This window comes from Paramisgurnus dabryanus, chromosome 3, assembly GCF_030506205.2.
Source record: "Paramisgurnus dabryanus chromosome 3, PD_genome_1.1, whole genome shotgun sequence".
Taxonomy (NCBI): domain Eukaryota; kingdom Metazoa; phylum Chordata; class Actinopteri; order Cypriniformes; family Cobitidae; genus Paramisgurnus; species Paramisgurnus dabryanus.
Window position 1 is genome coordinate 23,189,897 of NC_133339.1, and position 17,395 is coordinate 23,207,291.

The 17,395-nt window shown below is 37.3% G+C and overlaps 1 protein-coding gene and 1 long non-coding RNA gene across 2 annotated transcripts; one reads left to right on the forward strand and one right to left on the reverse strand.

Moving 5' to 3' along the window:
- The first annotated feature begins 1,320 nt into the window (after window positions 1–1,320).
- Window positions 1,321–12,115, forward strand: kcnj12b (potassium inwardly rectifying channel subfamily J member 12b). The gene is made up of 2 exons (XM_065280064.2): window positions 1,321–1,718; window positions 6,582–12,115. The coding sequence occupies exon 2, from the start codon at window positions 6,662–6,664 to the stop codon at window positions 7,928–7,930; it is 1,269 nt and encodes a 422-aa protein (XP_065136136.1). The 5' UTR covers window positions 1,321–1,718; window positions 6,582–6,661; the 3' UTR covers window positions 7,931–12,115.
- A 1,548-nt stretch (window positions 12,116–13,663) lies between these two features.
- Window positions 13,664–16,434, reverse strand: LOC135771196 (uncharacterized). The gene is made up of 3 exons (XR_010542863.2): window positions 16,370–16,434; window positions 14,878–14,934; window positions 13,664–14,756 (listed from the first exon to the last, which is right to left on the reverse strand). It is a non-coding gene; the product is annotated as an uncharacterized lncRNA (long non-coding RNA).
- Window positions 16,435–17,395: the final 961 nt, after the last annotated feature.

A 17,395-nucleotide genomic window follows, 5' to 3' on the forward strand; every position in this document is an offset into this window, starting at 1 on the left:
ATATGATTATCTCCGCAAAGCAAAAAAAACTTTACTTTGATCGACCATTACTTTACACTGACATAATTGAATCTGTATGTGTGAGTGTGTGAGTTCTCTACAGTAATAATTAAACTATACTCCATATGGACCTTTGAATTTCCACAGCAGACATCTGTTCCTCTGCCTCAGGGCCAACACAACAGACATATTTTCTGATAAATATTACAACAAAATCACATACAAACGCTCGACACCCTGAATGACAAACTTTCTTCAGAATAAATTGAGCCAAACAGGTCTATAATACCTGGAGAAAGCTATCCATTAGTATTCTCATCCATCTCCAAAGAAGATGATCGATGGGGGTATGAACATGCCCAAAGTTTACTGAAAAATATAGCAAGTTTGTCCCTTTAGGCTTTTCTTTTTCTAAACTAAAGCATGGTTAACGTCAACACCTGAACTGTATCTGTTGTTTACTGTGAACTTCACAGACTTTCCTTCAATCTCAGAATAGCAAGCAACGCAATACATGAAACAGTATCAGGACGTTCCACTGCTGCAACCTAAGCTGACTTCGCAGTATGTGTATGTTACACTGAATGCATCAATGTGCCATGTTTACCATGATGAGTGCTCACAAACAATCACAAAAAGTTAACAAGCTTATTTTAGTCTAAGATCTGTCTGCAATAACAAGTTAGACCCACCATAAGAGCAGACCCTTACACAAAAATAGGAGTCGAGTTAATTGGGTAGTGTGACCATGTAAGACTGATGAAAGGTGTTATAGGCTTACATGGGTTTGTGTATTTGTAGAGGCAAATGTCCTCATTCTGTCACCATCTTTACTGTGTGTGCAACCCAAAACCAAAGAGCCAGCCTCTTTAAAATGATTATTCATCTGAGAACAAGTTCTCTTACATACACGCCCAAACCTAAACCATGCAAACAATATGAAAAACGTTATTCTTAAGTCCAAGTGAAATCAACTCAATGTACATAGGAATTGTATGGATTCTCCTCATTCTGTATGTTTGCTCAAATTTGTATGAATTTACAGACTAAAGAGAACATATCTGTCTGCAATGAAAAGAGCCAATGTAGAGGGCAGTAAAAATATGGCATTTATTTAGCTTTCGAGCAGGTACACCAGGCAGCTTTCAAGAGCATCCGTAACCGTCTAGTCCTCGCAAATGCCAACTTCAGAGAAAGCAAAATCGACGGTGTGAAAAATTGCAGCAAAGATCAGATAGCAGACAAGTGAGTGAGTGAGAGAAAAAAGAGAGAGTGAGTGAGTGAGAGAGGGAGTGAGAGAGAGAGCAGTGTTTTGAACATTCAATGAGAGAGAGAGAGAGTCATTGGTGAGGTGTTGGTGAGAGATTAGAGACACTCTGAACATCTGAAACACAGAGAGATGACCACAGCATTGGCGGAGATTACTGGATCATCACTGGATCATCACTAGGGACCATTAATAAAACATTTTGTTGCTAGCAAAGGACTCTAATCTCGTAGATAAAAAGCCTTTTAATAAATGTTTGCTGTACATGTGTGACATTAAAGATGAGAAACTCGCTGGACAGTAAGGATCCTTATTGTTGTCTTGGACAGGATGACTTTCCTTCAGAGGAACCTTTGAGGAACTGATATGAAATCATGATTTAGTTCAACTCGAGACTTTGCTTTCTCTCATATTTAAGTGCATGAACAAGTCAACGCAGGGGAGAGAAAAGGTAAGCACAATTTGTTTACTGTTATATGTGCCTATTAAATCTCTGGAAAGTATACGCACATATTTTCTGCAACCTGTAGTGTTTTAACCTCTGCATTCTGTAATTCCCTTTCATGTGCTTGCATATAAGTTGTGCCTGTCCACACGCAGGTGGTGGACAGCCACATTGCATATTCTGTACTTTACACTGATTGACCTGAAATCAATGAGGGGGCTGTCAAAGTACACAGTGAAAGATGTCTCCAGAATGCTTGAATGTCTGCACATGTTGTGCTCTATGCACAGCCCACTGAACTGTTTTCTGATTAGAACTGATCAAAAATGAATTATTTAACACAGGGACTTGTTTTTCAAACATATTAAATGCATTTAAATCAATGTCATTGGTTAAAAGTGACCAGAAAAAGGCCACGGATCTATTTTAGCATTTATGTTTACACATTTATAAAGTTTATTAATGGGTATAATTTGGATTAATGTGGAGCATTTGACCGTAAAGTCGTTCCACATTTTTGATGTTCTGTCATTTTATCATCATATTTTTCATTTTAAGCCTGCAGGAGCTGTTAAAATATGTAAATTATGTTAAAGGATTCAAACGACAGCTGATACATTTGATTCTGATCCTTTAAAAAAAACAAGCAGAATGAAACAGGAGGTTCTGTTCATCTTAGGGATCAACAGACTTGCATCACAACACTTTGGGATATCAGAACACATTTCATGTTTTCCAAACTCTATAGCCATAGTCTTAAAACCTCATATACAAATGTTTGTTTTAGAATTGACTTTTTAAGTACAAACACTTACGCTAAAATAGCATACTTAGCCATAAAACATTTCTTAATAGTATATCCTAAACATAAATGAGATTAAATGGAGAGCAAATGGAAACTTTTGCTTAAGTGTCCTCAGATATTTTTCCACAGAAAAACACAGAAATCTCACATATGTCTCCATTAGAGTTTTGATATCTTTAACCTCCTAAAACCTGGATGTCAAACGTGGACAATTACACTGCTTCATGTTCAAAGATAAATATTTGGTTATTATATGTTCTTCCAAACCCCAAAATAGCTGGAAGAAATCTGAAAAACAAAACAAAGCTTGGGTTGTATAGGATGTTAATACTGACTTAAATGTGTAAGGTTATATTAAAGGAAAACACCACGGTTTTTCAATATTTTACTATGTTCTTACCTCAACTTAGATGAATTAATACATACCTATCTTTTTCAACTTTTAATCTTTGTACAGCGCTTCTTGAATGTGTTAGCATTTAGCCTAGCCCCATTCATTCCTATGGCTCCAAACAAAAGTTTTATTTTGTGCCACCATACTTACTCATGTAACTACTCACATAACAGTCTATAAAGGTCACATTCTTTTTTATCTCATTATTTAAACCCTAGTTTTTGTGTAATGTTGCAATAATAGCATAAATTATACCTGTAAAATGATAAAGCTCAAAGTTCACTGCCAGGCGATATATTTTATTTAACAGAATTCGCCTTTTAAAGCTTACAGCAAACGGCCGGTTTGGACTACAGCCAGAGCTGGCGCCAGACCATAACTAACAGGGGGGCACTTGGCTTCCAACGGGGGGGCATGCAATAGCAACAATAACTTGCAAAAACAAGACATTAAAACAACAAATACAGTGCAAGCACACTCTCATACAACTGGTACAGAATGTCAGCTCATTTCCCGTATAAAGTGCAAAAGACCACAAACTATGCGCAACATTATTTAACTTCGACCGTTGCGTGAGCACAAGCTGAGCTCCGCTGCGCTCGCGCTTTGCTCGACGCAACAACAAACCACCCTCGTGCGGCGCAAGCCATTGAAATTAATGGGTTTCATGGCGCAGCGCACACCGCGTCCCAGCTTTAAAAAAGCCGCTTTACCATAATCACGTCGTAATGCTGTTAACGATCTATAGCACACTTCACAAATAAGCTTACGTAATTTAAATCAACGCTAACTTACCTTTAAAATAGCTGAAGACGGCGTGTACGAACATTAAACTTCCTTAAAACAGTGTCCTGTAGATTTGTAAATTCCACCTCGACTTCTAATCTCTGAGTTTGAGCCAGTCTGTGATTGCATGAAGTCAGATGAAACAGGGGGTGCTGGTTCGTTCTAAATGTTCTAATATCCATATTTTACACAATCCATAAAATGCCGCGAAAAAACACGTTGCTAGTATCAAGTCACAAATATTCTAAAGACATAAGACAGGTGATACGCGGCAATACATCCAATCAGAGAAACTGGTCTATTTTAATTAAAGAAAACATATATCAACTATATTTTCCGCATTTGATTACATTACAAGTCATGAAACATTCAATGTTTAATTTATTTTAATTATTCTTGATATATATTAAATTAATAAAAAACTTTGTAGGGGGGCACAACAACCTGTTTGGGGGGGCACTGCCCGCGAATGCCCCCCCTTGACGCCGGCCCTGACTACAGCTCTCGTTTTTCTGCTTTAATGACGTCAGTGGAAGAGTTTTTTTTTTTTACTAAACTACGGCCACATGAATACGTCAGTCGTCAGCTAGGCTAACGTCAAGCTAAGCTGCTATCGATTCACAACACACTGAACAAACTATACAATAAGAACTTGTTACGTATTTCTGAAGGAGGGACTTCATAGAACAAGAAAGACATCAGCCCGTTTTAAGGTCAGTGAAACAGCGCAATACAGATAAGTAAATTGTGTGAAAAATACCACGTTTTTTTTACGCGTGAAACATGAACACATGTTATATTGTGCACTGTAAACACAATCAAAGCTTCAAAAACACAGAAAGAACGGGACCTTTAAACAGGGAAAACGGGGCTAGGCTAAATGCTAACACATTCAAAAAGCGCTGTACAAATATTAAAAGTGCACGCACTGAAAAAAGTTAGGTGTGTATTAATTCATCTAGTTGAGGTAAGAACATAGTAAAATGTTAAAAAAAACTGTGGTGTTTTCCTTTAAAGTCTTCTCCAAATCTCATCATTAGATCCCAGCCTGGATTTCACAAACAGGGTTATCTATTGAAGATTTTAAAGTCAAAGGGTTCTCATTAAACTTACCAAATACAGATTATTTTACCTATACATTCTGCATTCATTTTACAGCTCCATCGTCGTAATACATTTGAACAATTTATCTCATTTATTTTTTACATTTTCCTAACCATTTGAGACTAAGTTTATACTTAAATTAAACACATCAGATCAAATCTCTCGAGCTATGAAAAACCAACATCTAAGCAATAAAACGGCCCTCTGGTTTACCATATAAGTTCAATGACAATTTCAATGTGTGTGTGTGTGTGTGTGTGATTAAAAAACAAATTAAACATCCCATCTGTGCTAAACTGCAAAGCTACAAAGAACTGAAGTGGCACTTAAACATCTACTCAATCTAAAATGAGCAATTCACAGAACATTATTAGTTTTAATCTTCAGCTATCAAAAGTGTAGTTCATATTTATTCACCATAGTATCACATCACTAAAGACGGGTTGACATTTAGAATGGAATTATCTGGCATCACATCAGGAAGTAGTGAAGATGCCCAGCAAACTACTTCCCCCACAATCGTAAATCTACTTTGAATTCTCAATGGTGACTACTGAGAAAGTTAAAAGTCCTCATCTCTCGCCTCTCAATTTTATTTGAGTGATTGGCCACCTGGATGATGATGACTAAAATACCACTACACAAAGCCAACAGTCACCCTTCAAACACACACGCGCACACGAACGCACACACACAACTTTTACCAGACAGGTTTCCATGGAAACCTCTATACCCATCTTGTTATTCATGTGATTCTTTCATTTTTGAGAATTGTAAGAACAATGCGGCAAACTGTGAAGAACTGTGTGTCCGTGGTTGTGGGTGCACAAGAAAGAAATTATGTTTTTCTCATTATCACTCTGATCCAATCACAGGCTTCCTAGTTATTCACACTCACCAAAATAGCAGCACCTGACACTCCCCAGTCTCGGTGTGTGTGTGTGTGTGTGTGTGTCTGAGTGCCCGCATGTGTTTTGATGGTTCTCTGTCAGTACAGTATGTCTTGGAGCACAGATTCAAGTGTGTGTGCAGCAGTCTCACTTAGGCGTCTATTATTAGAAAGACAGATCACTTGACTCAGGCAGTGGCTAGACGCCTAAATCTGGACCCCACCAGCAGCTACTGGTTCAGAGCGCTCTGTCAAAAACACCAACAGTGAGGAAATCTAATGACGGTGACGATAGTGATAACACTAATGACTGGTTCCTCTCAGGCTTTGCTCTTCGCACTTCACTGTGAAAAGGTGCAGAGCTTCGCAGGAAAAGTGTGAAATTACTTTAATTAGATGCATCTGCTTCAAAAAAAGCCACACACAGTCTGAAAACAGATCTGCAGAAGTACATTTCTCACTTTCACAGAGTCGCACTGTTGCACACTTGCATAGTAGAGTAACACACTGGATGCATTTAGATTGAATACGTTTTTTATATATATGTGTGACTGTGATTTATTTTGGGATTCCAGGATTCCAATTTCAACAAATGTTTATTGTTGGTATAGTGGAGATGCTGAATATATTTTATCATGAACATTTTATGAAATTTCTACCATAATGCTTCCCATATTGTGTATCATGCAATATTACAGTCAAACATTGATTTAGCTTTTTATATCTGGCTTCTCTGTGTTGGCTATGAGTGTGTGTTTGTGTGTGTGTGTGTGTGTGTGTGTGTGTGTGTGTGTGTGTGTGTGTGTGTGTGTGTGTCTGTTTACCTCTGTAAAGGTTAAAATCCCCATTGTAAGACCACATGACTGATCTTACCTTTTGCTTTCTCTTCAGGCATCCTGAACACAGATCAATCCAGAGCTACTTTGGTCCTCTTTCCCACTTACTGATTGGTTCTGGCCGGGCAGACTGGCATGAGCGTGGGCAGGCCCCACCGTTACAACATTGTGTCATCGTCAGAGGAGGACGTGTTTCGCCACGGCAACATGCCCGCCCTCGGAAATGGCTTTGGCAATGGCAAAATCCAGACGCGGCGAAAGCCGCGATGCCGGTTCGTCAACAAGACGGGCCAGTGCAACATTAGTTTCGCCCATATGGACGAGCAATCCCAGCGCTACCTCGCTGACATTTTTACCACCTGTGTGGACAGTCGGTGGCGCTGGATGTTTCTTCTTTTCTCCCTTGCGTTTGTCATGTCCTGGCTTGGGTTTGGTTTCATCTTCTGGCTCATTGCTTATGTCCACGGTGACCTAGACCGACCTGCTGGAGATGACTTTATACCATGCGTCATGCAGGTCAACAGCTTTGTGGCAGCATTCCTGTTCTCCATCGAGACACAAACCACGATCGGCTATGGATTCCGCTGCGTGACCGAAGAGTGTCCGCTAGCCGTGTTCACTGTCGTCTTCCAGTCCATAGTGGGCTGCATCATTGATGCGTTTATGATCGGTGCCATCATGGCCAAAATGGCACGGCCTAAGAAACGTGCAGAGACGATACTGTTTTCACACAACGCCGTCATCGCTATGCGTGATGGGAAGCTATGCCTGATGTGGCGGGTCGGAAACTTGAGGAAAAGTCACATCGTGGAGGCTCACGTGCGGGCACAACTTATCAAGCCTCGAATTACGGAGGAGGGAGAGTACATCCCGTTCGATCAGATCGATATAAACGTGGGTTATGACCTAGGTCTCGATCGCATCTTCTTAGTTGCTCCCTTAACTATCCTCCATGAGATAAATGAGGACAGTCCATTGTATGGAATCAGCAAGCAGGAACTGGAAACATCTGATTTCGAGATCGTGGTGATACTAGAAGGTATGGTTGAAGCGACCGCAATGACAGCTCAGGTGCGAAGCTCTTACCTTGCCAGTGAGATCTTATGGGGCCATCGCTTCGAGCCAGTGGTTTTTGAGGAACGGAGCCAATATAAGGTGGACTACTCGCACTTTCATAAGACGTACCAGGTGCCCTCAACGCCACACTGCAGCGCCAAAGACATGGAGGAGAACAAGTCGCTAGAGTCAGCTGCCAACTTTTGTTATGAGAATGAATTGGCCTTCATCAGCAGAGATGAAGAGGAGCAAGAGGACGAAAGTGCTGAGAGGGGAACTGAGCTAGAGACTCTATCTGCCAATCTGAACTCTGATCAGAGATCATACCACAAAGAATCAGAAATATGACCTTTCGTCTTCATGACCCCTTTGATGACTTTATTGTAGAACTCCTATCCTTTAAGTGTTGGTTGTCATGGGTAGAGATACATGTGAGTGCCATATTAAACCTTGACCCACTGCCCTAGAGCCATGCTGTAGCCAAGGGCAGGTCAAGAAAAGAAAGTGCTTTTTGTTGGAAATGCGAGGCCTTCCTGTAGGAAAACTTGAAATAATATAGACTATCTGTTTCATAATGTAGTTTAAAGTGATAGCTTTAAGTAGTATCATTATGCAATACTAAGAGCTAGCCTGGGTGCCACACTTGTAAACAAAATTTGCACAGACTAGTTTGTTAACCACAAGCTTGTATATTGAGTAGAACACAACACACTTTGTTTGGTGTGACTCACAGCAATAAAATTACTTTTACATACATATATAATATATATTTATTTCATTTTTCATAAAGACGTACAAGTATGGTACATTTCAATGTATCAAGTAACGGACTGCTGGGTGCAACAAACACCAAAATAGATGCTGAATTACTGCTAACGGACAATGACTAAGATGGCTCCCAGGCTAGCAACTAGCACAATAACAAACACTTTATTCAGTAGAAATTGAGTATACTGTATATATTGAGTATGTGAAACGGGTGAAAGAGAATGAATAATGGTATAGTAGTATATTTTTAAACTGGATGATGGTAGCTTTTTCCACAACATCCCATTATTCATACTCGAGACAAATACTCTTCTATAAGACTGTACACACACACACACAACAACACCACCACCACCACCACCACCATACACAGAAAAACTCCAGTCTGAGTATTATTTTGCTTGAAAGACATTAAACATACAAGTGTTCATCTTTTAAGTGTCGTTGCCTTTTGAGGTGAAAAGTTATGTTTACTATCTAGCAGCTACTGCTGTGATAGTTCATAAAGATTGGTGGTAAAGTCGTGCAATGACCTTTTGTTTAAAGATACAATGTGGGACTATTAGCATCTAGCGGTGAGACTGTGAATTGCAACCAATGGCTCAGTCCACAGCTCACCCCTCCTTTTTGAAAGGCATAAGGTGTGTTCGACTTCATGCGGCGCTGCGCAGAGGGATCAAATTCACCATCTAATTCACTTCATTCGCGATTAAAAAAAGAAAGAATCACGGCACACACGTCACTATGGCAATCAGCAGGTGTCCGGCTTGACGGCTCCGTCTTCAGCTCCTCCCTTGTCTGCGAGCGGCAAACCTCGCTGATCGGTCTGCATAGCGCCTGATGAACTCGAACACACCTATAGTGAACCTATGGTAGCCACCACAGGACAAACACCTCATCGTCTGAGACTACGTAGTGACAAAACGTACTCTATAGAACAGTTTGTCTGTTTAGGGCTACTGTAGAAACACGGCATGGTGCGAAATGGTGACTTCCATGAAAGGGACCCGCAGTGTATGTAGATAAAAACTGCTCATTCTAAGAGGATAAAAACTAGTGTTGTAGTTCTCGAGACCGGTCTCGGTCTCAAGACCACTTTTTAAAGGTCTTGGTCTCGTCTTGGAATCGACCAAATTTTTACTTGGTCTCGTCTTGGATTCAGACAAAGAGGACTCTGAATTTTATTTCAAGTCCGGTCAAGACCACAACTGATGGCACATCACAAATTTATTTTTTATCATTAATTTTATGCAGTTTATTCAGGTTTGGCATATGATGTTGGCATTGTTTAAGCATTGTTTAAGTTTCTCCCAATGACAATTATTCTAATTTTATTACTAAAAACAACTGCATTGTGTTAAGTGGATGGCAAGCCATGGAAAGACAGTTCAGAATAAATGGTTAAGTTGATTTCAGCTCTTTAGTGTTTGTTCACTTTTATTTGCTTATAGACAAAGATAAATTCCCACATATCTGCAATGCCTTTGATTATTTTATCAACTTCTCTGATGGCACACACACACACACATGCACGCACACAGACAAGAAGTGTCTAATCATATGCATATTCCACATTTTATCATAAGTGTTTTAATGCAGTGACTTGCACTGGTCTTGGTCTTGACTTGGTCTCGGCCTGTCTCGTTCTTGGTCTTTACTTGGTCTCGACCCATTAAAGTCTTGGTCTTGTCTCGGTCTCGGCCTGTCTTGGTCATGACTTGGTCTCGGTTTAGGTGGTCTTGACTACAACACTAATAAAAACAATACAGTTCATTTTGTAACAAAGTTTATTGCATTTCTTACAAGAGATCCTTCTAAAAGTCCCACATTGCACCTTTAAAAAAACCTTAACAAAATATGCTAATCCGAGTTAGGTGGCTATTGTTTGGACAAAATGAGAGTGAGTGCATGATGAGTCATTAATGTTTTTGGTCTATTTAATTTTTTTAAATGACCTTAAAGCTAACATGGACTATAAAACCCACAAAAAAAGGGTTCTTAGGCATTCATTGTAATACAACATGTCTATTTAATAATACAGGATAACTTTCACTCACAAACTAACCTAGAACTTCAACAAATACATTTTAACAAGCACCTAACAAAAGGCCTACACTAATTGCCCACCTCAAACCTCTTGCATGGTAATTAGTGAGCAGGGATCGAATCCCCTGGATATCTCCCTCCTTTTAAAGAGATGAGAAATAGAGCTAAAGACAAAGAGGGAATGAAATGAAGAGGGTGTTCACCCACTCACCTCATCCATCACTTTGCTCTGTTGGAGAAAAGAAGTGTGCCTGATTAAATAAAGAAGGCATTATATGAGATAATTTAAATAAATTAAACGTCTCATCAAGGTAGATTATACGCAAAGTCATCCTCTCATGGAAAGAGAGGAAAGGAAGACTATACAGTACAAAAATACTTTAATATACTATGGCATGATACATCATATAACCCACAGCAGTGTAGTGTAGGGGTTCTTAAATGTTATTTGATCATAAAACGATAATGAATAAGCTATATGAATGTTTTAGGTCACAATTTCACATCCTTATAACCTCATCTACTGGGTTTCTAAATGTGAAGGAGTCACCTACATCTCATGGTACACAAGGCATGATAGAGCTAAAGCACAATGTGGACATTTCTGGTAAATAAGAGAGATGATGGTTTGTTGCTGGTCCATAGTGGTCAGGTTGTCCAAGATGGCCCACCAGGGTCAAAACCACATCAAGAAGACCATCCAGTAGACCATTTGATAACCCTTCCAGACCAGCTTGATCCAACTTAAAGAGCACCAATTATCTGATTCATGATTTTACATTTCCTTTGGTTTGTGTAGTAGGACGATGTTAGCGATATGCAAAAGGTACATACCCCAAAGTTTATAGATGACACGAGTTATAGTCTCCAATGTAAATCTGTTTTTTTGGACTACAAACAACACACGGATTGTAGGCAACAGTTTACTTCATGGGATTGGTGACAAGACCGACATTATTATAATTCTTCCCGTTTGGAGCCTGCAAGTTAACTCCTGTTAGCATTGCATTGTCACCGAATCTTTCAAACATGGTAAGGAGCATCACATTTCCAGCTGATGTCAGAGGTATTCACACCAATCACAACGTATAGAGATTAGCTGGCCAATCAGGAACAGTTTTGTACAAAATCCGCGCATTTCAGGGAGAGCCAGAAATCTGGAGCTACAAAAATGTACGGTATGTGGAAAATAATGTGTTTTTAAAGTGTTACCAATTAATGTAGTTTTTTTACATTAATTAAACTTTTTTATTTTTGTTTACAGTGTAAAGGCAATAAGGGGCGGTTCATATTTCCCATCTAAAACCGCACAGTAAACCCTTTCTAAAGCACTCGGGCACTTGCGCTCCAGTAGCGTCTACCATTGCTAAGCAACCATGAGCCATCAAGTTTATACGAAACAATTCAATGTCTACACTATACAATGTTTATATGTAAAGAGTGAAGCTGATTGGTTGGTTCTTTGAAAAACCAAATTTGAAAAAGAACAGACCAGTAACTTTTTGTTACTGGTAAAAAGGGTAATTGAAATGTGACTTCCCTTGTGATGTCAGAAGGGGATATTAACGCCCCTTTATCTTACTGTACAGTGTCTCTGGGTGACATGAAAGTGTTTAAATAAAATGTATTATTATTATTAATCTGCACTACGCAACCACGGCACTGCCATTTAGTGCAGAGATCAGTGAGCTCTCGCATTTATTTGGTCTAGAAGACTTATCTCGGTCTTGTTTTTGTTTTCACATAAGTGTCTACTGTAGATGTGAAAATATAAAATATTTTTATAGCGGTTTAAATTTATTTTAATAAATAAATATTATGCGATAACATTAATTTTATAAATAAAATTATAAAAAATTTAAATGTTTCACAAAAGTAATAATGTTAACATGAAACCAAGTCTCAAGTAGTTGTGATCCAAATTTCAAGTTAAAATCACAAAAGATTTGGTTTGTGTCACACTTTTAGTGGTTATACCAACAACAGCCACTAGGTGTCAACAGTTTGCTGCATACTCTTGTTACAAATTAATACATTACTGTCACTACATTACTACTAATGTAAAAAGGTTTAAAAATGTGAAAACTACATTCTTAGAGCTTTCAAATGATACATAGTTTGTCAACATTAAAGATTTATAATAAGATATAATGTTATGAAAACATTTGAATTAATATGCATTCCTATGGGAGGGAGATCATGTAACAAAAAAAAACTGTTACTACATTATTTCTATCATCAGATTACCTTAAAATAAGAAAACTACATTCTGAGAGCTTTCCAGTGATATATAGCTTGTCATGATTTTTTACGTTTAGAGTGGGTTTTAGTGTTATAAATATGTAAAAAAAAAAAAAAATGCCAACCTGTGGGCCTGTGACCTTTAAGAAACTGACTCTCTCACTACATCATAATTCTCCCAAAATGGTGATAAAATATGAAAACTAAACTCTTTGACATTTCCAAAAATATATAGTTTGCCAAGATTGTTTAGGTTTAGGACAGGGTATTAGTGCTATACATATGTAAAAACAAATTGGGTCCAACTGTGGCTGTGTGACATTTTAGAGACCACCATGTCATTCCTTTACCAAAATGTTAAATGAAAACTACACTCTCAAAAGCTTTCGAACAATGTATAGTTTTTCTTGATTGGATAAGTATTCACATGCAAAACACTGAAGTAAACGTATGCGTCCCGCTGGCTGAACAGTGACATTTCCCAGGATATAAATATTTTGAGGCACACTCTCTTTATAAACGAAATAATTACTCATCCTACCTAATTTATTTTATAAAACACTGTTGAAATACGTATTATTGAGGCTTAGACCTTTCCAATGTTACATAGTTTGTCGTGATATAAATTTGTATCTATGCAAAATATTGAAGTAAAGTCAGTTGTCCCGCTCAAGGGAGGGTGCCAGTTAAGGGCTAAGCTAGAACTTTACATATGGGGACACCAAAGATTTATTTAAAATCTTTAAAAAGTCTTGTGAAATGTCCCATTTACAATAACGTACATGCACGTGCAAAAGACGCGAAATGTGAACGGCACCTAAATGATCAAATGTGACCAGCTAGGAAGTGGAAAGAAAGGTGCTGCTATTATGTAAAATATGTGGAGAAAAAAAATGTGTTGAACAATCAAACGTAAACCCACAAACGCAAAATCAAGAATTAGCAAAATGGCATCCCAGGTGAAAAAGAAATATATTTAAATAGTATTTTTTGGGACATACTTAATATATTTAAAAGCTACTATACTAAATGCATATTAAATGTATTATATTGAACCCACTTCAAATATATTAAATGCATTTCAAGATATATTTAAAGTCAATTTTAATCTATTTGCATTATATTTAATATATTGAAATTGTGTTAAATTGGAACAACTTCAAATATATTTAGTGCAATTTAAGTGTACTTCTTTAAAATTCATTTGAAATGCACTTCTCATACACTTAAAAATACAGTTAGAATACATTTAAAGCTTAATTTAACTGTGCTTTAAGAACACTTTAATAGTACTTCAGCATATTAGAAATATACTAGCATTACATTAATAGAAATGTATTAGCATTACACTTCTATTTTATTATAAAGCTGTTTTTAATATTTAAAATGTTATATTAAAATCATTAAATATTAAGACACATACACAGATTTTGAATACAGAACAATTTAATATACTTCATATTGTGTTGTGTACATTACAAAAATACCTAAAGTAAATTAATCAAGCACAGAGACATACATAATCTCTTGACCAAAGAGAAACAATATAAAACAAATATCAGAGAAATGCAATTACAGAGCTACTTCTATCAAATTGTACAACATTAACATTAAATGTATTAATGAAAAGTACACTATGAATATGCAATCACTAAATATTCATAAGCAATGATTATATAATAATCATAATGTAATTCTCTGCATAAAAAGTTAATGAAAAAAAAATGTTTAAGTGCAATTTAAAGACGGAGTGCACAATGTTTGAAAAACGCTTTGGAAAAGGAAATTGGGCCGACTACCAAAACACACTTTGTAGCCAACCAGCAGTAAGGGGCGTGTCTACTAACTGACATCCTTGCCGGGGTTGCGTATGTGTGTGGTGGCTCTATCAAAAGAAGGTCCAGATTCTATTGGGGTAGAGGCATGTTTGTTTGGGTAATTTCAAATGTTAACATTGGCTTTCAAAAATAGTGCACTCTGCCTTTAACCAACTTAAGATAAACCTATAAAAAGCTGAACTAAAACACAAAACAGTTTAGATGTCACATGTTTAAGTGGAGGGTCATTTCTTCTTGCAATTCAGACACCGTAGTAATTGAAGACTGCTGTATCACACGGTCTGTGAAAAGGAAACAGAATATACCAATTAACCAATAATGAATGAACATTTGGCTATCCATGTTTAAAATATATTGGCATAGATATGCATGTATGGAAGTTTTGTTAACTTCTCAGTTTACCTTTTAAAGCTTGACTGTGTCCTCATCAAGCGTGTCAGTTTTATCTGTCAGAGCACTCTACAAGTGGGAATGAAGATAGGATTAGAACAGGCTCATGAAATAAAGCAACCTGTGTGTATTACAGGATATGTTTTACATTGATAATTGTGTTTTATTTGAACCTAGATCATTTTCCATTGTTTGTCTATTGTGGTCTTGCAAACTTAAGGTTCACCTCTGTTTAAGGAGATTTAAGGAAATCAGAAATGATGCCAAACAGGGCTCCAGACTGCTATCAAATGGTGGCATTTTGCCACCTAAATTTGAGAGTGTGCCACTGAATTTTACATCCGGTCGCACATGTGCGACCAGCAAATTTGACCTTTTTTTTGTGATATGACCACTGATCTATATAAAAGACTGGATTGCGCATAGAACGCTTGACGTAACTGCGTGAGGTGAAGCCAGCGCAGAGTTCGAGCCGCCATCTTGGTATACCCAACCGGCAGAGAGCGTCATTGACTTCCATTCAAAATCATGATCAAAATTTACAGCGTATCAGTTACACAAGGTTAATTTTTAGGATATGTGTACGTTAATTATTTGTTAATTCTGGTGTTATTTGCAATGTTTATGTTTTAATCGGGCAGGATAATGGATTTATAAAAAACCGTTAAGGTGAGTGTGTCTGCTGCATTTGCTAATGACACGGGTATAAATAAAGTTTTTTTTGACATTCAGCTACACTGTGACGGTCAGCGTTATATCTCTAAATAAGTTTAGGTAACTTGTAAGTTAAGATAACATAATTACAAAACTAGCAAATTATTGCATGCACATACTGTACAAAGCATGATTATTTATTTAGATTTCAGAATGAGCACGTTTATTGTCATTAATACTAAATATGCTGCGGTCTGTCTGCTGATCTGATACTGTAATAAAGATGAATGTATAATAACTGTTTAAAATGCAAAATGTACAACTTTCAGTAAATAACTATTTACATGCTTTGGACGTTTGTGTTGTAATAATGTACAGGGTAACTTCAGATATAAAAACGAAGATGAGTAAAGTGATGTTTTATCATTAAAATCTGATAACGTCCATTGATTAAATAGAACGTTTGGGTATACCAACATGGCGGCGCGGTGGCTTCACAAGTGTGACGTCATGTGCAAACCAGTCATTTATATAGATCAGTGGATATGACACTAATCTGAAACAGCACATTGTACTTTCTGAATCTATAATTAAAGTATTTATTACTAATACAGTCTAAATTAGTAGACATGTGAATATTTGGTTAGCATGTTGTTTTACCGTGTGTGCCCCTAAATTTTCTGGTTGCGCCCCTAAAATTTTCAGTTGGGGGCCACTGTGCTCCTAGTAAAAAAAGTACGTCTGGTGCCCTGCCAAATGGTGCAATGATGACTAGGCCAAGTCCCTTACAGCTTTACAATAAAAAAAACGTTTTTTACAAGAATAATTCAAAAGGACAGAAATTAGCCACCTGGAATGGATGTGTTGCAAACGTTTTTCTTCACTCCACATTTGCCCCGATTCAAAAATGTCAATTGATCTGAAAAACAACAGGCAGGTAAATGATGATTAATGATTTGTTTTCGTTTTAAGATTTACTTACCCCGAGTACAATATATTAAGACAATATAATATAATCAATCCCAGCCTCGGCAGTTTTACAATCTCTCATAAAAGTATCCCTTCTTACAATGTCATTTTTGTGTCCATATGTAATTAGAAATACATTTAAAAATAAACAAAAAGACAATAAGGTTGTCAAGATTGAACTGATATAAACATTAGCCATCAGGGACGGACTGGGGCTAAAAAACAGCCCTGGACTTTTTCCCAAATAGGCCCATCATCCGGCCATTCACCCCTAGCCGTGCACAACAGACACAAGGATGTCCTGATACTATGCCACAATACTGTCAGACTATTAGACAAGGATATTTAATATTTTGTCCATGTCATATTAAACTTTGATGTATAATAAGGCTGTGAAATAATGAAAATAGCTAGGCCTATTAATTTTGTCTGTACAGCTTTCACAAACAACCACCAGGTCTTTGCCAATTCCACAATACTAAACACATATGAAAGACAAGGAAAAACTGTACTCTGATGGAAGACAGACAGAAAGTGCAAGCTAGGATTTTTTTGTTAAACTAATATTTGGTCAATTATTTAGCCCCCTTTCTTATTAGCACGTTTAGAGTGGTTGCAATGCATGCTTGATATTTACCCGTTAAATTCAATAGTCTTCATTGTAGCAGAAAATGTGAGCTCACTACAACCTCTCATATACAATAAAGTCAATGAAAAAAATGAAAACCAATGCAATACGATGAATGTCCACCCACAGACTGTTTTTAAACGGGGTTGGATAAATATTTTTTGCTTTGATGTGTGTGATTTGGGTTAGATGACAGTTGGTTGTACAGTAGGTTACAGTTTGACAAGAGTTTACAGTTTGACAAAAGCAAAATGTTTTGTTTTATTGCGACTGTATACA